This window comes from Mixophyes fleayi, chromosome 1 (assembly GCF_038048845.1).
Source record: "Mixophyes fleayi isolate aMixFle1 chromosome 1, aMixFle1.hap1, whole genome shotgun sequence".
Lineage (NCBI taxonomy): Eukaryota > Metazoa > Chordata > Amphibia > Anura > Limnodynastidae > Mixophyes > Mixophyes fleayi.
The window spans coordinates 381,563,350-381,586,225 of record NC_134402.1 but is presented as its reverse complement, the minus strand read 5'-3'; the positions used below and the strand labels follow the sequence as shown (position 1 = coordinate 381,586,225).

Sequence of the window (22,876 nt, the reverse complement as noted above, 5' to 3'; positions counted from 1 at the left end):
TAAATAGCGCTGTAATATAAGGATCGTAAACCCTGAAAAAAAAGCTATTACAACCATGATGCAACTTACCATGTGTGATTTTTGCACTGTGTTCTCTCTGGTATTATAATTAATGTTCATTGTTGGGTGCTTTTTCTCTGTTCCACAATATTTGTGTAGCACGTTAGCATAAACTTTTTAAGAGCACCATTTTCTGTGTTTGGAGTAATATATGTAATGTTTTCCTTCCCCTTTAAGAGTTACCCATAAATGCAGTATAACGTGTGCAGAATTATTTTGATAATGTTTAGGACAGAGGATTAAACATGTTTTGACTTCAGTGCTTTATAGTTCTTTCATTGGCACAGGACACCCTTTTTGTGAAATAAGTGCCAAGCACACACACTGGCACACCACAGTCCTCAGGGTTTCCTGGCAGTCAAACGTTTGATAAATTGGGTGTCGATTTTTATTATGTATCTGTTATGGTGGTTCTGCTGTTTATGAAAATCCCCATCAGTCTGCTAAGAAATTGCTCTTTTTCAACCTGTTTATTGCAGCTTCACTGGAAGGTGTTCCTAATGACAGCAGTGACAGTGAGATGGAGGACAGGACCACAGCTATGTTGGCAACACTAAAGCTAGATGAGTGGTTACATTTTAAGCTTGACCCTGAGGTAATAATATTAGAGCGCACATTTATTTAGATATGCTGACACCTTATGGCCAATTTTAGTATTGCATTTTGCATTCTTATCACCGAAAGGCTTTTTTTAATTTTATAAATCCTGACCTTTCCAGTGAGCCTATAAAGATGGAAGCTTGAAATGTAAAGGTCATTAGCAGTTTTCCACATCTGTGCTTTAAGGATGCAACTTTCAATACACATGCCTGTCTTGCTGGCCAAGTCATTATATATGGGAAAGGTTATTGTACATTTCCATGAAGTTCTAGGACCATGTAATAATAAGGTCACAGATACCAGGGGGGGTGGGTGACTTTCAATGATCTTTATAATATAATCTTTATAATATACAGTATAATTAATATACAGTATAATTATTCCTTATAAACAATCTTTTTTTCTCAAAAACAATGAAGTAATGACTTTAGAATTCATCATTATAAGCGATTACATAAGAACTAATGGGTTATACATCTATTATTTACAGGAGTTTACATATATATTGGCATCATGTGTGTATGATAACTGTATTATAGCTTGGTTAAGTACTGCAACTGAAAATAGTTTTTCAGTTCCGTTTTCTCTTGCACAGCCATTTGAGTGACACTGCTGATCATGGGGTATAGAGGGCGCTGTGCTTGGAGTAAGTCACTAAATTCTAACAACCTGCCTGGCCTGCTTTCTCTCCTGTATGTCCCCTGTAGAGAGGACAATCCATATAATACAAGTGCCTACGGAGGAGGGCTCTTTTATAATTTAGTTCTTATTTCCTTTTAATTTATTTTCATTTTAGTTTTACAACTAGCAGCGTTCACGGAAGTGAACACCGCTGATGGGAGAGAGGAGGGCGCCATTGGCGCACCTTTCCACCACCCGCTCTCCAACACTGGGCTCCCGGCAGAAGGGTCACCTAGTCGCAGGACACAGAGACCGTAGACCCAGAAGCCGCACAAGGGCAACGATGGACTGCGCCTGGAGTCACGGCATACAGTTCCAGTCTCCCCCAAGCGCGGTAGAAACTGTGCTGTCGGCAGTCTTTTCCCTCTGGCTACTGAGGACCAGACAGCGGTGGAACGACTGGTAGCAGGGGGAGATAAGTCCAGTAGTGGGCTGTAGCTATGACAGCTCCCACCAGGGTCTTTTGGCACCGAAAGAGCTGTCATGTTGAGACATGCAGTAGAGGAGAAGTTGCTTGTTCAGAGTGGGTGGCACCTCCCCTCTTCCCATGGTTTTCTCTGTGAGAAAAAGCCCACCATTTCAGACTGCTCCCTTGACTCTACGGTACCTGGTCACTTTTGTTACCTAGGGGTAAGTTTTATATCTGCTGTGTGGTATTGTGACTGAGTTAACTATGTGTATGTGTCACACTGTTATTACTACTGTACTCTTTTCTTTACTGGCGGAGTATTTTTTTCTAACTTGTGTCTATAGTTTGCGGTGGACGTGTCCCAGTTCCACGCCCTACCCTTTCTTTCTGGCAACAGCACTGAGAGTATTTACAAAGCAGTCTTGGCAGCCCTCCGACGTCAGAAAGGCGGAGATGGTTCTGCCGTACCTCGATGATGCTCCCCTTCTTCTGTCTCACTTATACTTGACAGCGGAAATGCTGCAGTCGCATGGTTTGGTCATAAATTAGAAAAAAGGTCCAACTTTGTCTCGATCCAGCACATGCTTTTCCTGAGTCTCCTGTTCGACACCAGGTGTTAGAGGGTGTTTTTGCCCCAGGACAAGATTCTGGCCATCCAAAAACAGGTGAAAACCTCAAGCACTTTTCCAATCTTTAGTGCATGAAACTTATGGGGCGGAAGTTTGCTCCCTTTCATTCATGGCCCTTAAAAATGAGAGGTGTTCGGCAAGATTGTGGACAGGTGGGGTCAGCTGGAGGTCGACATGATGGCCTGTCGGCTGAACCACAAGGTGGCCCATTATTGTGCCAGTACCAAGGAACCGCATGCATTCCTAGTCATGACTGTTCTCTGGAATTAGTAGCTGATATATAGCTTTCCTCCGATTCCTATGTTACCTCGGGTGCTAAAGCAGGCCAAGAGGGAGGGGGCACAAGTATTTCTGCTGGCACCAGAATGGCTGAGAAGATCCTGGTATGCTGATCTTGGCATAGCGATGGAACCGCCCTGGAGACTTCCTCTCAGTGAGGATCTATTGAGCCAGGGTCTGTTCTTTCATCAGAACTTAATAGGGCTGGCTTGGACAGCCTGGCAGCTGAAGCCGTGATTCTCCACAGAGAAGGTTTCTCTGACACGTTCATCCATACAATGATTAAGGCCAGGAAACCGGCAAGTTCTAAGAATTATCAGCAGGTCTGGAAGTTCTACATAGGCTGGTGTATGGCCTGGACAAGGGCCTGCGTTTGACTCCTCTGCACGATCAGGTTCAGGTCCAAAGGCGACTGACTGTGGTGCCGGAGGTACACATCTTTCTTCTGGGGACTTTCACGTCCAACCACCTTTTTGTTCTGCCAGTAGTGCTGTGGGTTCTTTCAGCGTTGCAGAAGTCACAGTTTGAACCTTTAGAATCTGTTCCATTAAAGGTGCTGAACTGGATGATCCCTTTTATACTCGCAATATAATTTTCGAGACGTTATGAGTTGACGGCCTTGTCTTGCAGGACATGCTTTATGTTGGATATGGTTCGAGTTTTGCGAATATGTGGATCACATGGCATCCGTGCATAAAAGTGATAGTCTTCTGGCATTGCACCACGCTCACAAGTGAGGATGGCTGTCAACGAAACAGACAGTTGCCAGATGAATTAAGACTACCATTTGTCAGGCTTATATCTCAGAGGGTTCTCCAGTTCCAGAGAAGATTATGGCTCACTCTGCCAGGTCAGCCAGTGCCTCTAGGGCGGCACAAAATAGAGTCAATCAATCGTGTCAGACAGCTACCTAGTCTTCCGTCCACATATTCACCAGATTCTACTGCTGCAATATCTTTGTCTTCAAAGACACTAGCTTTGGCCGAAAAGTTTTGCACGCAGCCATCCACCCATAGGGCAAGCTTTGGAACATCCCCATGGTCAGCAGTGTCCCCCAAATGGCTGTACAAGAAAAGAAAGTGGATTTTTATACTCGCCATAAAATACGTTTCTCTTAACCCATTTGGGAGACACTGCGCTCCCATCCTTTTGTTCTGACAGTTTTTGGTTACATGTTTTATTTAAATGTGACTTTAGTCCTGTCCTTTAGGGGTTTGCTAGTTAAATAAACTATGTCCTCTATGCTCTCTGCCCTCTATGTCCAGGGGGCATAGAGGGAAGAGAGCAGGCCAGTCAGGTTGTTAGAATTTAGTTGCTTACTCCCAGCACAGCGCCCTCTATACCCCATGGTCAGCAGTGTACCCCAAATGGGTTAATATAAATAGATTTTACGTTGCGTACAGAAATTCTTTTATCTGTAAATGTGACCGTGTTATGAGCAAGCTTCATCTGCTGTTCATTTTCTAGGCTGCTGGTCTATTAATACAACTGAGGCAAAAATGGCACAGTTTGTTTCTGAGAAGAATGAAGGCACCCTCTAAACCTTGGTCACAAGCGGATGAGGCCACCATCCGGGCAGTTATAGCTGTTTTGAGCACGGAAGAGCAGTGTGCAGGTTTACAGCAGCCTTCTGGAATTGGACAAAGACCAAGACCAATGTCTTCCGAAGAGCTTCCAGTGTCCTCTTCCTGGAGAACAAACAATTGTCGCAAGAGTTCAGCAGAAGCAGACTTCTCGGATGACTTTAGCAGTTTAGACAGGTATTGTACACCGGTGACACTAGAATTTTTTTTCCCATTTACATGCATTTCTAATCACTTTCAAAATTATTGCTACTTCGAAATTTAAGAGGGAACATTAGGTTAGTTTGATATTTTGACCTGATTTGAAGAATTAGAAAATAATCATAACCAAAATGAAGAGAAGCTAAAGAGGAGACAGGTTTCTGCAATGTCTATACAGAGAAAATAAAAAAAAATACATTCCTCTGTAAAACCTGAAAATTCAATTTAACGAGTTTAAACATAAATGCAAAATATTACTTACCAGTGCCATGCAGATCCACTTGACCTGGTGTGGTACCCCCTTACGTCTGCTGCGGTGTGTTGAGGCTTTCCTCTATAAAATAAGGCTGCTTCGGTAGAAGTGTAGAAACTATTCCCAGACCAATGCAGACACCAGGGGACTCTACTTTTTCTTACTGAGACAACTCTTTTTTTGATAAGGCTGTGCATCCATAGATAACACAGCCTACCCTGACCGCAGCAGATTTTGGTGTTCCTTCCAGATCGTGTGGATTGCTGGAACACTGGTAAGCAATATTTTGCACTTATATTTGCATTAAATGTCAATTTCATGTTTCATTTATAATATTTATCAAATAAAGGTAATGCTTGAAGTTAGAGTGCATTTAGCAACCTGAAATAGCATACAGTGTTGTGTACAAGAGAAATGTACTTGGATGAGGTCTTCCCTACATACAGTACCAAAAATAGAAGATATATTGCACCCATCACATCTGCTGCTTGCGATCATAGTTACATTAAATCCATATTTGGATATTAAATCTCTACCCTTGCTTAGAGTGCCCTTATCTACACATACCTGTATGACTGGTTAAGCTTTGGTGCCAATTTCTCTTGTTGAACTATTTTCATGAAAGCAATCATGGGCATAAATAAGAACACTGTCTGTATGCTTTCTTTTTATACTGTTTGCCTTACATAATAAAATAGATTGCATCCAAAAGGAACCTTTATCTATCCTGAAAAAGACCACATAAAAGTGATGTGGTTGTTGAGATGGATTAGAGGTAATCTGTTATAATTACACTGCTAAACTGCTTCAGAATCAATTGGGGTGTACCGCTCTACGATAGAGATAGATAGATATCATTTTATTTTATAGGAGGTTTCTTTTAGTATTCTTACCTATTATTATTATTACTTATTCAGAGCAATCCAAGAAAATTACCCTGATATGTATTTGTTTAATTCTCTCAAGTACACGGATATAAAATAAATATACCTTTTAATCAAGGTCTTAGTGGGTTGTATGGACAGATATATGTTCTTATCTTGGTTTTGTTTTAAAACTTATTTTCATGTTAGCATGGATCTAATAGTAATGCTTTGCTTGGAATAGGTGATTCAGCTAATCCAAGCAAGGAGCCAGTCCTGCCGACCACATCACTTTCCTGTGGCAATTCAGTAGCTCTCGGGTACTGTCACACTTTACAAACCGTGTTCAGTTTTGAACACTGATTGTAAAGATAAAGGCAGAAAAAGGAGCGCAAATAGCTGCGGATATAATGACAAACAAAGGAGAGAAAAACATAGATCAATAGTGGCAATGTTTACACTCCTTTGCAATTATGAGCAGTCCAGCACGTGTGTCCAGTAAACCTCTCCCTCTACCTCGCTACCGCTTACCCTACCTCTCAATGTCTCCGTGAGGCCAGGAAGTGATGTGTCCAAGTTGTTCCTCCGGAGCTTAACAGCGCACACATCTCTTGTATGTTTGCGACGATGTTTGTGCAGCTTCTCTCGGCGGTGGTTCCTGTTACTATTATGTGCTGGATAGGTCAAAAAGATGCAGTCAGTTCAACGCATTTCATCCACTGGGGACTTTGTCAAGAATACTGCTGCATTGTTAAAAGGGCTTTATGGGGTTAGTATTGCAACCCTTTTAGATTGATATACTGAATAAGTTTACATTTCATTCAACAAAGTGGTGGTTTTTGATTTTTTTTTAAAAATTTTCTCTTTTTTTATATTTCGCCTTTTATATTTCTCTTTATCTTTTTTTACCTTTTTTTCCTCTTTTTATAACTATATATTTCACTTTTCAGTGGTTTGTGTCCGATATATGACAACATTACCATTTGAGTTTTATCTCCACAAGTTTAATAGTTATTTTAATCAAGCAATTAAATAATTAAGAAGAATGAATATAAAGCCCTTCTAACAATGCAGCAGTATTCTTGACAAAGTCCCCAGTGGATGAAACGCGTTGAACTGACCATCTTTTTGACCTATCCAGCACATCATATTAACAGGAGCCACCGCCGAGAGAAGCTGCACAAACATACAGGAGATGTGTACGCTGCTAAGCTCCGGAGGAACAACCTGGACACATCACCTCCTGGCCTCACGGAGACATCGAGAGGTAGGGTAAGCGGTAGTGAGGTTGAGGGAGAGGTTTACTGGACACACGTGCTGGACTGCTTACAATTGCAAAGGAGTGTCAACATTGCCACTTTTGATCTATGTTTTTCCGCAGCTATTTGCGTTCCCTTTTCTGCCTTTATCTTTGCCATCTAATATAGGAGCTGCAGTGCTATTGGAGAGAGTGCTTACCTTTTAACATTTTACTGATTGTAAAGAATGTGGGGCCAGGAACCAAATGAAAAGTAATTCATGAGGACTGCAATTGGGGAGCACAATCTCCTCTTCTCCATCATGACATTTATAAACATACCTGCTGTGTGGCCTTCACATTTCTACATTTCACTTTTACTTAAAGAGTTGATGCAAAATGTTCAGTACATGTATGGCTGGGATCTCTGAGTGTAAAATCTAATTGCATTGTAGTTAGATGTTAGTTTTTTTTTTGTTTTGTTTTTCTGTTCTGCAGAACAAGTTTGAAAGCTCCATCCACAGCTTTTTCTCAGCAGCCCAAATATAAAGAGAGGGGAATTTTACACCCAAAACGGCTTGAAGATAAAATGGATCAATCAGCTGTGAAAGTTTCTGAAAACAGTAGCTACCTTAGTCCCTGTACAAGTCCTTCTCCACCTGCTTCACTCAAGGTATCATCTGTAAGTTACTGAAAATATTGGTATTAACCTTCCTGGTGAACAGAAAAATGTTTTTTAACCATGTTGTTAATTGAAAGTGCATACAAGATTTCTCTGTGGGACACTGGAGACCGTGGGGTTATAGACTTTGGTATCTGAAACCTATGGCACTTTCTAATGTAGTGCTAAAATTGAAGCTCCTCCCCATCGATACCCCATTAGCTACTTTTAATCTTTCAGTCTTATTTAGTGCCCATCAGAGCCTATGGCAGCCTCAGCACCTTTATTAAGTTTTACATGTATTTAATTTGTTTTGTGCATTTTTTTTGTCTGATGACCTTTTCATCTGTGCAAGGTATCTCTCAGCTGGGGTTACCTGGCATGTGCTGTGGAGGTGATGGGTGGGGCTCCTGCCGCTGACAGCCCGCTCCAACCCGAGGGATAGACTCTGGGGGATGGGGGGGCACCACCGCAGGTAGTGCCTAAGATCCCCATGCACCCATTACTTTCGGACACGTGATCTGGCTAGAAGTCACTGTATTCCCCCACCTCCTTGGGAAGGGGAGGTAGTATCAAGAGAAAAATGGTGAAAAGAATCACCTAGGAGAGATTGTTAACTGAGGCACTCCAGTCCCTTGAAAAATATTTAAAAACAAATTTTATTGAAAATCATCTATAAAATTGAATATACCAGATAACATCACAGTCGGCGAATATTAAAATAAAGAGGTGATGAAAAATAAAGATAAGTGATAGAAATGGTTAAAAATACCCTTCCCGGAAGCCGGTGGTCACAAAATTGTGACACTTATAATTAACTGGGAATAATACCCATAATTATGGACATTGTATCAATGAGATTCAAAATAACACGGTTTATTGAGATTTAATTATATTCCCTATATTCATCGATACATAGTGTGTCACATATAGCCAGCAAGTGTGTCCACTCTAAATTGAATAACCGTGATGTCACACACCCGGAAGTGTGAAGCCGGTCAGCGGAGTTAGCCGCGATCGTGTCACACTCTATCTAATGTTGTAATTAATTTTGAACTTTGCAGTGCGCTTTGTTTAGGGTTTTAACACCAGGGCAATACTGTCTGACAAACAGGAGGAGACCGGAGGTCCCTTAATATCGCTAGTCAGATCTTTACTATCCGTATGATTATAGGCAGAACTGACTCAATCCCTAATACAGCACATATGTGTTAGAAGGAAATCCTCTGTGGTTATGACAAAGTTAACCCCTCTCTTTCACACATTGCATGACAGGATACTAGGTTAGAGTACCAATCCTGATTTTTTGGAACTATACATACACTTATTTAAGTTCCTTTGTATGTCTATGTCAGACTATCATACCTGAGTGGTTTTGATAATTATAACCCCTACAAGTGCATTCTTACACTACGGTTATTCCATTTAGAGTGGACACACTTGCTGGCTATATGTGACACACTATGTATCGATGAATATAGGGAATATAATTAAATCTCAATAAACCGTGTTATTTTGAATCTCATTGATACAATGTCCATAATTATGGGTATTATTCCCAGTTAATTATAAGTGTCACAATTTTGTGACCACCGGCTTCCCGGAAGGGTATTTTTAACCATTTCTATCACTTATCTTTATTTTTCATCACCTCTTTATTTTTCATCACCTCTTTATTTTAATATTCGCCGACTGTGATGTTTTCTGGTATATTCAATTTTATAGATGATTTTCAATAAAATTTGTTTTTAAATATTTTTCAAGGGACTGGAGTGACTCAGTTAACAATCTCTCCTAGTTGATTCTTTTCACCATTTTTCTCTTGATATTAACCTCGGTTGTGAGATTACCCCCTCATTTTGTATTTCCTACATAATTATAAATAATTCTTCGGTACAAATGATGAGGAAGTCCTCACCTTAGAGCGAGATGGATTTGCTTTTTTCGAAGGGGAGGTAGTGTCAGATGGGGGCTAATTCTCCTGGCAGCCGCACACTAGGCACTGTGTGGCTGGAACCCTGGGGGAGGAGAGATTTAAGACCACACCAACACCTCCTCCCTGGTGTGGCCTTCTTTTGGTGGGCTTATCCAAAGCCCCTTCTTTGCTGGCCTTGGGCACACTAGTCTCTCTCCTGAGCAAATCCTCCTGGAACATTTGGGTTCTGCCCTTTTGGTGCCTGATCAGCCAGCTTGGACTCTGTTCAGTGGTTTAGTTGAGGTATTGAGATCAGGACATTGTGGAATCGGAGATTTCAGACTCGTCATTTTTCAAGAGGAAAAATAAACAGGCTGTTCCTAGAAACAGGCTGCACTACTGGAGGACCTGGCATGGGCTAGACGAAACTGTAAGTTTCAGATCTCTTGCAGACAGTAGTCCCTTTATCCTTTCCTTAGTGGGGATATATGAAAATGGAAAGTGGATGCTCCCATAGCCCGCCTATCCAAGGCGACCACCATTCATTTACTTAATGTTGCCAACTTTAGAGGACAGCACTGATAGGAAAATCAAAGCCACTCTTAAAACAGTTTATACAGCGGCAGGAGCTTCCCCTTAGACCCATTTTGGCTTCTGAATGGGTCAATGAGGCCGTGGGAGCCTAGGTTTCATTTCTCGAGTCCCTGTGAGAAGGTTAGAGGTCAGACCTCACCTAGCCGAGGAGGGATGAAGGAGAGAATCCAGGCCCAGAAGGCAAGACTTCCAGCATCTAAGACCCCTCACAAGAAATCCGCCTTATGGGCAAGTTGCCCACATGTGGACTCCCGTGGTGAGATCCCATCTGCTTCTCTTCGGGCACCAGTGGTTCTATTCCTCTAGAGACTCCTGGGTTAGAGGCATCATCAGCCAGGGATACATAATAGATCTCCAGGCATCTCCTCCCAGGCGCTTCTTCACCATGAGTCTTCCATGAAGCCGTGCAAAGTGAGTGACCCATCAAGAGGCCAATCAATTCCTCATTTCTGCAGAGATATTTATTCCCGTTCTGAAAGAAAAAAAGGGGTTTGGATTTTTACTCAAACGTCTTCCTGGTCAAAAAAGCAAATGGCTCCTTCCGACCTATTCTGAACCTGAAAACCCTAAACATGTAGTTGAGGGTGGACAGATTCAAGGTGGAGTCCCTAGGGTCAGTATGGAACGGGACAAGTTCATGGTGTCCATGGACATCAAAGACACACATCTGCATGTTCCAATATGGGAAGGTCATTAATACTGTTCAGATTTGCTGAAACTCACCATTACCTGATTCAGGCCCTACCCTGTTTCCTGGCAACAGCACAGAGGGTGTTCATCAAGATCATGGCATTCCTTTTCAGATCCATAGGGATGACGGTCACTCCGTACCTCAGCGATCTGCTGATCAAGGCGAGATCCCTGTTCTTGCTTCTGTCCCGTGTTGAAGTCACGACCCTGGTGTTAGCACCACACAGTTGTATTATCAACTTCAAGAAGTCCAACCTGAGCTGTTCCCAAAGCATGATCTTCTTCTGGCTTCTTTTTAACACGCAACAGTAACAAGTGTTTCTGCCATAGGATAAGATCCTATTGCTACAGGGACTAGTGAGGTCCCTGTTAGCTTGCTCATCAAGGGTCGACTGTTCACTATCTGGGACTAAACCTTGATGACTGCTGATGTCAGTCTCCAAGGTTGGGGACTGTGGCCAACACTGAGAGAAGTCCAAACTTTAGTGTGTTGGCTTGCGATTGAATCGTTGAGAGGATTGAGCTCCAACAGTTTCTGAATTGAAGGGACATAAAGGTACAATTCGACAACGCATTTATGTGGCATACAGAAATCACTAGGGGCACCATTAGTGCACTAGCCATGAGGGAGACTGCTAAGATTTTCTTTTTGGTTGAACAGTATGCATCGGCAGTCTTCATCCCAGGGGTAGAGAACTGGGAGATTGTCACACACTGCTCCCATAAACAGGTACAGGCGCTGTTTCCTTCCTCTTGTTAGCGGTGATTAGATCTACTACTTTGTTCTGAGACATCATTCCTGCACATGTGCTCCTTGTTACCTTGTTTGGATCTCCTACCTGTTCTCATTGGTTCTGGTATTTTGGAGCACTATTTAAACTTCCCATGCTCCTCTGTTCTTTGTCTGTTCTTCGTGTTACTCACTCATTACTAGAACCCGGCTTCCTCAGGTTTTTCTTACCTGTTGTCCGCTGTATGCTTGGAACCAGCTGTACCTCGCGGTTACTGTTTGGCGCACCTGGACTCTTCATTGCTATTGCTCAGTTCCTCTACTCCTGTCCAGCTGACTCAACACCGCTATTGCCTCGCTACTGGGACTGCTGCTGAGCTGCCGGTCACTTGTACTTCCACGCACTGCTCAGCTGAACTTTACTCTTTACTACTCCAGCGTGGTGGACTGCTATTACAAACTGCCTAATACACCTGTACTCATTGCTCTGGCTGAACTCCCTCATTCCTGTCCGGCTGTCTCAACATCGTTATTGCTTCGCTATTGGGACTACTGTCGAACTACCTGTCATTTGTAGTTCCACGCACAGCTCTACTCCACTTCTCCGCTACCTCTAAGTATGAATTGTTTGTCATACCCATATTCATCTTTGCTGCTTGGGATTACTATCTGTGGATCAACGAGTCAACGTCTCTGTCTATCTACATGGGAACTACCGCTATGCCAGTAACTTACCTGCTACATTTTATCGCTACCTACAGATCAGCTAAGTTCTATTTCCTTGTTATTATATTATTGGACTACCGCTGTACCTGTACTCATCAGTTGCTATGAATCATTATGTTTGGATCGGCTAGTTCTATACTATGATCTTCGTTGTTTGAACTGTTGCTGTGTCAGTGATTCTGTTTCCTTGTACTGAGTTACATCTGTGGATCAGCCTAGTCCTAAACTTCTACTACCTCCATTTGAACCATTGCTGTATCAGTGATTTGTCTTCGTTGCTGTGAGTTACCAACTTGGATAGCTAGTTCCATATCAATCATATCCAGAGTTGAACTGTTGCTCTATTCACTCCCTGCATTTGCTAAGAGTTTCCTAAATGAAGACGGGTGTGGTGTTCCATCCCTTCAGCCTGATCCAGTTGCCGTGAGTCCTGTGTTTGCCGCTACCTTGAATTATCGTTTGTCATCCTGTTCTGTCCGTGTCCTGCAGTTCCTGCTATATCTCAGCCACTATATCTCTGCACTATTATTACTTGTGATTCAAAAACTCTTAGCCAGTGTTTGGATTCTGTATTATTATATTATCCATTGTGTTAAGCTCCACTACCACTCTGTCAGCACCCGTTTGGGAGACCGCAACCTGCGGGACTGGAACGGCAAAGTCCATATCCCCTTGCGGGGGTCACTGGTGAATACCTCCTACCCGTTAGACTCTGCGCTCCTGGGCGGGTTCTACCTTGGCAGAGACAAGGGATCCAGTAATTGACTCCGAGTCGTGACAGAGATAGGCCCTTCATCCCAGGGTATGGTCTCTTCACCCGGTGATACTCCAGCAGCTGATGCGAAGGTGGGGTCAACCAGACGTCCACATGATGGTGTTTCATTTGAGCCATATGGTGGAGCACTCCTGCTGCTCCAGGACACCATTTCTGCTCTTTTGACCTTCCATATCGTTCACCTGTTCTCACAGATAGCTATGCTTCCTAAAAAAAAAGATAGAGATGGAGTTCCTGTGATTCTTGTGGCATAGGAATGGCCAAAAAAGTTGTGGCACTCTGACCTCCTCAGCAAGGCAGATGGTCTGGCATGGCGCCTATGCTACAACCAGATCTGTTAAGCTGGGGTCCCTTCCTCCACCAGAGTTAAACACTGATGGTTTTAATGGGATGGCTGTTGAAGCCATAGTCTTTATATCCAACGGATTTTCTGATGGGGTGATGCAAGCTGTGATCAGGGTTTATGAGCCTGTGTTGGCCAAGAATTACCACAGGGTTTGGAAGATCTACATCTCCTGGTGCGAATTGAAGGGGTTTCCTACCTCTTCTTTTAGATTGAACCACTTACTGCAATTTCTGTAAGATTGTCTAGAAAGGGGTTGAAACTCAGCTTGTTGAAGGTCCAGATTTCAGCTTGTTCGGTTTCCTTTCAAAGAAAACTGGCTCTTTTTCCTGAGGTACATACTTTCTTACAGGGAGTGATGCATGTTCAGTCTCCTTATACCCCTCCAGTGGGTCTGTGGGATCTGGATTTGGTGGTAACTGCCTTGCAGCAACCTCACTTTCAACCAATGGGTTTTGTGTAGCTGAAATTCCTGACCTGGAAAAACTGGGGGCTTTGTCTTCTAGGTCTCATCCCTCATTTTTCAAGAGGACAATGCTTTAGTTAGAACCAAACCTTTGTTTCAACCCAAGGTGTAGTCACAGTTTTGCCTTTATTACGTTCAAAGAGAGGCTAGCCAGCCTCTAAACAAAACATTTCCAGGTGGATTACTTTGGTAATTTGCCAGGCCTACATTGGAGTTTGCAGCCTATCCCTAAAAATATGAAGCAGCATTCCACTAGATCAGTGGGTGCCTCTTGGGCGGCACTTCACAGGGCCTCCTCTGAACAGCTGTGTCGGTGGCCACCTGGTATTCGTCTAGCATACCTTCACAAAATTCTACAGGTTTAATACTTTGCATCCAAAGATTCCAGATTTGAACTTAAAGTGCTGCGCATGACAACTTTTGAGCTTACCCTCCCATATGGGACAGCTTTTAAGCATCACCACAGTGCCCCCCATGTCTGTCATAGAAAATGGAATTTCTATTCTTATGTTAAATCCTTGTCTCTAAATCCAGTGGGGGACACTGACCTTAATGCTCCATAGTTTTTTTTTTCCCATTCTGGTTCTCTCACTGCTGTCCTTGTTCGTTTTCATGGAAGGATGTTGTTTCCTCTTCTTCCTCTGGTTCTGTACCATTTTTCTGTCCTTTGGAGCTTTGTTAGACAAGTACTAATGTATTGAAAGTAGCCATTGTGTATAGAGGGGAGAACCTTCATATTTAGCACTAAAATTGAAAGTGCCCAATGCTCCAGTTACCACAATCCATATCCCACAGTCTCTAGTGTCCCCCATTGGATTTAGAGAAAAGGATTTTATGTAAGTACAAATATCACATATTTGAAGTACACTGCTTCTTGGTAGATGTAATGGGAGTTGTTTTGATTGTGGTCTGGTGGATTTGTCACTGAAAAGGGGGGAGGGGTTCCAGCACATTTTATTAAATTATGAAATGTGGAGTTATTTTGATGATCGAGCAACACTTGCCTTTGTTACTGGTAATATTTTCAGTAAATGGCAAATAAAAGGTATTTGTTGTAATTTTATTTTATTTTGTTGACTTTTAGGGCTCAGAATCTCCATCTCCGCGACCAAATTCATCAGTGCGTTATTTTATAATGAAGAGTAGCAACCTGAGAAACCTTGAGATCTCCCAGCAGAAAGGAATCTGGTCCACCACTCAAAGTAATGAGCGGAAATTGAACAGAGCATTCTGGGAGAGTAGTACTGTGTATCTGGTATTTTCTGTGCAGGGATCAGGACACTTTCAGGTGAAAACAATTTACGGAATTATAAAGAGAATTAACAGTTTTGTATTAGATTATGCTGATATTTAGCTTCACTCAATTAGTTAAACTTATCTGTGTTTGTGTTTCATGACCATAAAAATATTTACTTGTCACGAATACATGTAAAATATTTAGCAAAATACATCCATATGTTTTCTGAGAAGTGATGTGATCACTGGTGCGTCGAGTAGCAATGTCAATTTTATAACCAATAGCCTTCTATTTGGTGAACGGTGATGTCTTCTCTTAAGTGGAGAATAGGTGATGTACGTCTGTAACCTATAGCCTTACATTTGGTTAGCGGTAATGTCACCTGACTGATTTTCAAAGTGTTCAGTGACATAATGCATATTTGTCAGTGAACATAAAACACACTCAGATGGTAAGATTACCTTATACATATGTATATGGTTGCTGTTTAACAAAAAAAAGAAAGAAAGGTTTAAATTAATGGGTCTCCTTCATAAATTAGAATTATGTTGACCTAGAGGAAGACAAAATAAAAAACAGACATTGTGATAGTTGCCAAGCTAGTCTCTCAAGGTGAAAAAGAAAATCCTTCATGACCCCCAAAAATTTCAATCTGATACATTTTCTGGATCAACCACCCCCATATTGTCTAGTAATTATAGCTCTGGATTCCATTTCATGCAAGAAAGGCATTCAGTCCATTTTTTAATTATGTTAATTACCATCTGTAGTAATTGATTAACTATTCTTGTGCCACATACCCACTGGCATTTCCTTTTCATTTTTTAACTATTCTAATGTAAAGAGAAATCATTATATGAATCACCAAAGCATTTACCAGCGAGCGTTGTAACACTAGAAGCAATGGTTTCAAGGGTCATACCCCTTTTTATGTGCATGTTTGTTTATATATATATATATATATATATATAATTTAAAAACGCCAGTGGATCTAATCTCTTTTGGTAAAGTGCATCTGCGACTGTGGTTAAACCATCTTCCATTCACAGTTGATGACGTTTACTCTATATGATCCTTGGTATGAAAGGTTCATTAGACAAATTTTTGTATGAAGCTCATATATATTATAAATATTAATTAGGCCACCTCTGCAGCACCTTTTTCCAACACAGTAAAAGAAACAAAATATAATCCTTTTTATTTATTTATCATATAACCTGACCACTGTTTATTATCCCTTAGTATTGAGGCGTTCCCCCTATGAGCCCTCTCGCATTCTCGTATGTCCTTCATACAGTGACCATGCCCCAAATTCAAGAAGTGACTAATACATTGGTTATATTATATGTTTGCAGCACATTTATTTATGCCCTCCGGCTTTTCTTTTCTTAATTTATTCAGTATTTTTATATGCTTTTGCAGCCATTACCTCAATTGTGTGCTGCTGCCCAGATTTCGGTCTCTTTTTATTCCAAAGTACTTTTCCTGCTCTGTTTTCCCAGTTGTATGTTATTTAATGTGCAAGTAGCAAAGTTATTATGAAGTGCATAACCCTATTCATATCTACATTACATTTCATCTGCTGGTTCTCGGATGACATCACGGTCTAAATCTTCCTACAGCAAGCATATATCCTGCATACATAGTATTACCATTGAACATCAAATTATTTACTGCAGTTGAAACACATTTTAATAACCATTCAGTTGCCTATTTATTCACTGCATGAACATAAATATCGCTTTTTTATTATGTGGTAGGGCTTTGCGAGAATGTATTCTGAGATCGGCCGGGAGAAAAGTCAAGACTGGGGGTCCACCAGTCTTGGGGGAGTGTTTAAAGTGGAATGGATAAGGAAGGAAAGTTTGCCTTTTCAGTACGCCCACCACTTGCTGAACCCGTGGAATGACAATAAGAAAGTGCAGATCAGTCGCGATGGACAGGTAATACTAACATGTTGTAAATAACTGTTCATGCTGCAGTTACTGTACGTTGTTTTTAATTAAATAGGACCGTTCTACAGTGCGTCATGGCAGCCAATAATTCTGGTACAGGTTTTTTTTCGTAGCGAAGTTTTTCTATTATCTTCTGTTTCTTTCTCTTGATATTGGTAATACACAGGCAGCAGCCACCAAATTGGTGGTATTTGTGTAATCATAAAACTTATATGTTGCAGATATTAGCCATATATGCATCTAGTAGAGAATACAGAGCAACATATTTTTTTTTTATTTTTTTTTAGAGACTGTAGTGGTTCTAAATGTGGACCAGAAAGTGTCCACAGTTCTATAATAGTCTTGGGTCATTCTTACCCCCCACAATATCTGTGTTCATCTTGGTTGGATCATTTGGCGGTAGTTATGTTTTGTAGTCATTGCTGAAGAATGTACCAACACCCTGCAGACTACAGACATCAGATAAAATGTATTTTATTGGTTCTCTGTTAAATACATAGTGCCATAAGAGAAACACCTCTTAAATGTTTCAAGTTAAGCACTTTTAATCATAGTATGCTTTCAGAATTTAGCTAAAGAAGAAGAAAGTTTCCATTGTTATGTGTCCAGTTCTACATCTCAAAAAGGCAATTAGAAATGTGGAAAGAAGGAAAAGCAAAACAATCAGTTTTCATTATTACAAGATTTTAGGGGTCTGACCTTGCACAAGGGGAAATGATGTGTAGATGGAAGAGTCTCCTTTTACTGTTTTAGGGGCTGCTCAGAAATGAAGACACAGTTTCACTTATAGTTGGACAGAGGCATCATAAGTCTTAGCTTTGCGACTTCCAGGTTACGGCTGCCTCACAGTAGGCTACTAAGGCTAAGATCTTTCTTTTAACAACTTAGATAATGATTTTTTTAGAAGTCTTATCAGTTAGTATGATTATGAAGACTTCCCTTGGGAAGACTTTCTTATTTTGTTCTTAAACTTATACATTCATGGGCTGACACTTCCCCTAAACTCCCTTCTATTAGGTTCATCAGAAGTAATTGCATGTTTGGCATTCAGGTGAGAAAATCTGGCTGGAGGAAATCTACTGAACTTTGTGATTCCAGTGTGGATCAGTAAATGTACTTGTGAACGGTTGAAAAACGACATAAAAGCCCCTATCTGAGAGCACACAGCGTCTCTGTGAGGGATGTATTTTAGTTGGCAAAGGTTTAACCCACTTCTAAACAAATTTTTGATGTATCCAACTGGACAGCCACTCCTATAAACATTTTTCCCTTATGAAAATATGTATGCAAATGTTACATTTCCAATATAATAATAATTATAATAATAAAAAAATGACTCAAATTTATTTCCTTTTAATTTCATTCCTACTAAAGGAATGTTTGCTCTGAGTGACTGAATAAATTATACCTATGTTTATTAGCAGGTATGATTTGTGAACCATTCTGCAGTAGCAGAACCCAAGTACTCAAGAAATAGGGCATTTAACATTGAAACGTTTCCTCTGTTTTTCCCCCCACTCATTTGAAATGCTAGAAGATTTCTCAGATTTTCTTGAGTTACCAAGCTATAAAGAGACACTAACTTCAAAATTGTTCTGCTCTTAACCGAGCCTAGTACAGGAGACATATATATATATATATATATATATATACAAGATATACTTTTATGTTACCCGTTTGTGCAAGCTATGAGCTTGGTGACTTGTGTATGCTGTCTGTCGTCATAATTTTGGAACTTTCCAGACCTGGCCATGCACCCAATGACATAATGAATAATGGTAGTGGCAAGTGTAGCTCTTGGTCAAGGTTGGCAGGACCTTAGTGTCTGGGGATTTTCTTTTTGTTCATTATTGTAGGGCAGTTAGTCATGTTGCATCACATCAACCATAAAGTAGCCCAGTACAATAATTAATACACATACATATGCAGCGCTGATACACAGTTAATACACACAAATGAGGTTTGCAAATACACGGTTAATGCACATACCCATATCTAAATAAGCAGCTATCGCAAACATAAGCACAAAATGTACCAAAAAGCACTATACATTAATTATATGCTTTATGTCTAAGGAAGAATTACAGTATTTTATTGAAGTAGAGCTAACTTAGTATTGCTACTATACATGGTTGCTAGCAGTAGATAACTACTTGCATTGTTCTTGTGAGTTTGAAGTGGTTTGCATGTAATTCATTGTATTTGTTAATCATTTTGTGATCCTTTCTAGGAACTGGAGCCTCAGGTTGGGGAACACTTATTGTTGCTTTGGGACAGAGTTCTCTTGGGAGATAGAAGTATTTCTCACTGACAAGGAGCCAAACTCAGGTGCCATTTTATTTCAGTGAGTATCGCTCTTGCACTGGTTCTCTCTATTATACATACTCCTACTTCATAGAAAGGCTTCTGCTTGTAAATAATATGTGTGCATTATGTCCATGATAACTACATGCTTTATCTTTCCTTAATATTTACTTTTCCTCCAGATTATTCTCTGAGATAGAATACTTAATGTAAAAAGTATGATGTCATAGATGATCATGGAATTCCGAGAAAAATGTCTGAATTCCACATTCATTACTGCTCTCAGCACGTTGTAATACAATGTGCTAATTCTGTTGTCCTAGTAGTAATATCACAATGACTCTGTCCATATTAACACAAAATTCTATTGAAATCTACTGTAAAGTACTGAAATGTTATATTTTCTTTAGAACAGAAACCTTCTTGTACTCTGTAGCACCTGAAATTTTATATTACTGCAGATTGTTCACTGTACTTTTGTTGGTTTTATTTTATTTTTTAATTAACCTTATATTGTAATGGCACAGAAATATTAGATAACGCACATATCAATTCTAGAGTGTGGATAGGACACCAGTAACCAATTGATGGTAGGATGAACAAGGGAGGATATGTGGTGACGTAGTCTGAAAAAGGAGGCTAAACCTAGTGGGCCACAGGAACTATTGGAAGGAGCTGTAGTAGTCCTAGGGAAACCACCCACTTGGTAATATCTTATGCTCTCCTTTGCTTAAATGTATGCTCTATTTTGTTTGGGAGAAGGCAGATGGAGGATCAGGTTTCATCTAGGTTACTGTTAATGCTAGTCTTGTTGCTAAGTATTTGACTGGCTAAATTCTATTCTTGTTTTAGTGGTCCCTAATCAGAAGTCCCAACAGGAAGGATTTGGACTGTACCATTATAGTCCTTAAAATTGATAAATAAATCAAATAACTAACAAAAGGATATACTTTTTACTTCATTTATTGATCAAAATGATCCAGCATTAAATTTCTGTGTCACAAAAAGTAGGTGAACCTATGCTTTCGGTGACTGGTGTGACTCGTCAGTCCCTTGAGCACCAATGACTTTAATCAGACTTTTACGATAAGTATTGATCAAACCTGCACATCAGCTTGAGGAAGTTTGTCCCTGTCCTCCTTACAAAACTGCGTAAATTTATGGATGCTGGTGGACATTGTGTTGCATGAACACCCCACTTCATGTCCTGCAGCAACATTTTAATTGGATTAAGCTCTGGTCCTGACATTCTGCTTTGAATTTGCTGGTACAATCCAGAATTAAGGTCTTTTTAGACTCGTCCGTCTGTAGAACATTCTTCAGGTAATTTCTGACTCATCCAGGTGGTCTTTAGCGAATTAAAAACAGGCAGCAACGTTCTTCTTGGAGAGTAATGGCTACCACATTGCTATCCTCCCATGCACACTATTCTTGTTCAGTGTTTGCCACATGGGGCAGCACGGTGGAAGAGTGGTTAGCATTTCTGTCTCACAGCGCTGGGGTCATGAGTTAAATTCCCGACCATGGCCTTATCTGTGTGGAGTTTGTATGTTCTTCCTGTGTTTGCTTGGGTTTCCTCCTGGTGCTCCGGTTTCCTCCCACACTCCAAAAACATACTGGTAGGTTAATTGGCTGCTATCAAAATTGACCCTAGTGTCTCTCTCTCTCTCTGTCTGTGTGTGTATATTAGGGAATTTAGACTGTAAGCTCCAATAGGGCAGTGACTGATGTGAAAGAGTACAGAGAGTACAGCGCTGCAGAATCTGTGGCGCTATATAAATAAATGGTGATGGTAATGATGGTGGACTCATGAACACTGACATTAGCCAGTATTAGAGAGGCCAGCAGATCCTTTGACGTTACCTTGGGGTTCTTTGTGATTTCTCGCAATAATATATGCCTAGCATTGGGAGAGTAACAATGGTGTTGAATTTTCTTCATTTGTACACAGTCTGCCTAACAGTGGATTGATGAAACCCAAGGTCTTTAGAAATTATTTTGGAACTTTTCCCAGCCTGATGAGCCTCGACAACTCTCTTTTTGTGGTCCTCAGAAACCTCCTTTGATGGAGGCATGGCATGCAGTCACACACCTGTGAGGTGAAGACCAGTCTTTGGTAGTGCTACCCAAACTCACACCTGATTGTCAACACATTGACTGACACTCCTGACTCTTAATTATCTCCTTAACCGCATTGATAATACTAAGGGGTTCACATACTTTTTCTGACAAATTTAATACTGGATCGTATTGATCAATAAACTAGTGAAAAATGTATATCAGTTTGTGTGTTATTTGATTTATTGGGTACTTTTTATCTATTTTTATGACTTAGATCGAGATGTGAGCACATTTAGGTTACATTTTTACAGAAATTTTGAAAATTATAAAGGGTTCACAAACTCTTTATCACCACTGTAGTACAATCTCACGGATCAGTGGAGAGAGGGGGCAGCCCTGTCCCCAAGAATAGGACCTTGAAGATGACATATAACTTGGCTGTATGCCTGTGTCAACGTGTACAACCGGACAGAACATTGCGGAGTCTAGGCTTGATTATGGAAGCTTTTCTTATATAAGGACTAGCAAACAAGCACATATTTCTATTTTGGCACTAATGGGTTAAGTATTTTTTTTTGGGTGTAAATTATTGTTTCTGAGGAGGGTATGTTATCCATAGATTTAAGACCAATAAATAAAGGCAATCCCGCCGACAATTGAATACCCCCCTATAAGTTTATAAGTTTTAAAACTGCCTTCTCTTAATAAACTAGGCACCTTTTGTTTACGGCAGCAAAATCTCTATTAGAGAGTTAGATAAAATCATGTAGTATAAGCATTTAGATAATAGTAAATGTAAATGAATCATACAAAATAACTTCTCATATCTATAAGAATACATTAAATATATCCAAATATGGAGGGAAAGGAGAGAGATGATGAAATGTAAGACAAGATCTCTATATGACAGTATCTCTATATGAAGGGAGTAGAAAGATACACTTACACCCAAGGCAATGAAATTAAGCCAGGAAAAAGGATGCATGTATATTAGGCACATGAGTAAACTGACTTCAGTATACATTTTTATTGCTTATAAATAACATTTTCCTTTTATTGATTTATTCTGAACAGGTTTCATTGTCCTGACATGCCTGTGAATTCACAAAGTCTGCTCTGATGGGGGACCGGTGTTTAAATAAGATTATCCCTTCATGATTTCCGTTATCTGCACTGTATCCAAGCAACCTGCGTCATTCAGAAAGGCTTACATCACAAGTAAAGCTCTGTAGAAGTTGTCCTAGATCAGGATGGGCAAACGTTGGCACAACAGGTGCCGAGCTGCTGTTGGGGTGTTATAGTAGACGTAGTTCAGCAACAGTTGGAATATGAAAGCTTGTCCATCCCAGCACTAGACAACTTACTCACTTGAATACACTGTACTTTTCTGAAACTAATTGCACTGTTTTGAATGTTAAATGTTGATTTGTTGAATGCCTCTTTCCAGTTGACTCTAAATCGTTTGCACTTAAATTAAAATTACAATAGCAGGTTTGGTTTTCCGTTAAATAATTGGCTGTTTGTGAAAAAAGAAAAATTCGATATTGCATTATTAAAAATTAATTAAAAATAAATGGTAGTTCAGCATTAAAATGAAGTGTGTATATATATATATATATATATA

At 40.4% G+C, this 22,876-nt stretch overlaps 1 protein-coding gene across 4 annotated transcripts in view; it reads left to right on the top strand.

The window, feature by feature from the left end:
• Window positions 1-22,619, top strand: part of YTHDC2 (YTH N6-methyladenosine RNA binding protein C2) — a 100,098-nt gene extending 77,479 nt beyond the window's left edge. For 2 of the 4 annotated variants that reach the window (XM_075179670.1, XM_075179686.1), the window contains exons 25-31: window positions 540-655; window positions 4,126-4,418; window positions 7,294-7,477; window positions 14,780-14,983; window positions 16,693-16,875; window positions 19,118-19,231; window positions 22,327-22,619. In XM_075179670.1, coding sequence (XP_075035771.1) covers window positions 540-655; window positions 4,126-4,418; window positions 7,294-7,477; window positions 14,780-14,983; window positions 16,693-16,875; window positions 19,118-19,198 — 1,061 coding nt within the window. In that variant the 3' untranslated portion in view covers window positions 19,199-19,231; window positions 22,327-22,619. Of the gene's footprint in view, window positions 1-539; window positions 656-4,125; window positions 4,419-4,945; window positions 4,970-7,293; window positions 7,478-14,779; window positions 14,984-16,692; window positions 16,876-19,117; window positions 19,232-22,326 lie in introns of those variants that run through there. The other 2 variants (XM_075179678.1, XM_075179696.1) reach the window with 2 other exon arrangements.
• Window positions 22,620-22,876: the final 257 nt, after the last annotated feature.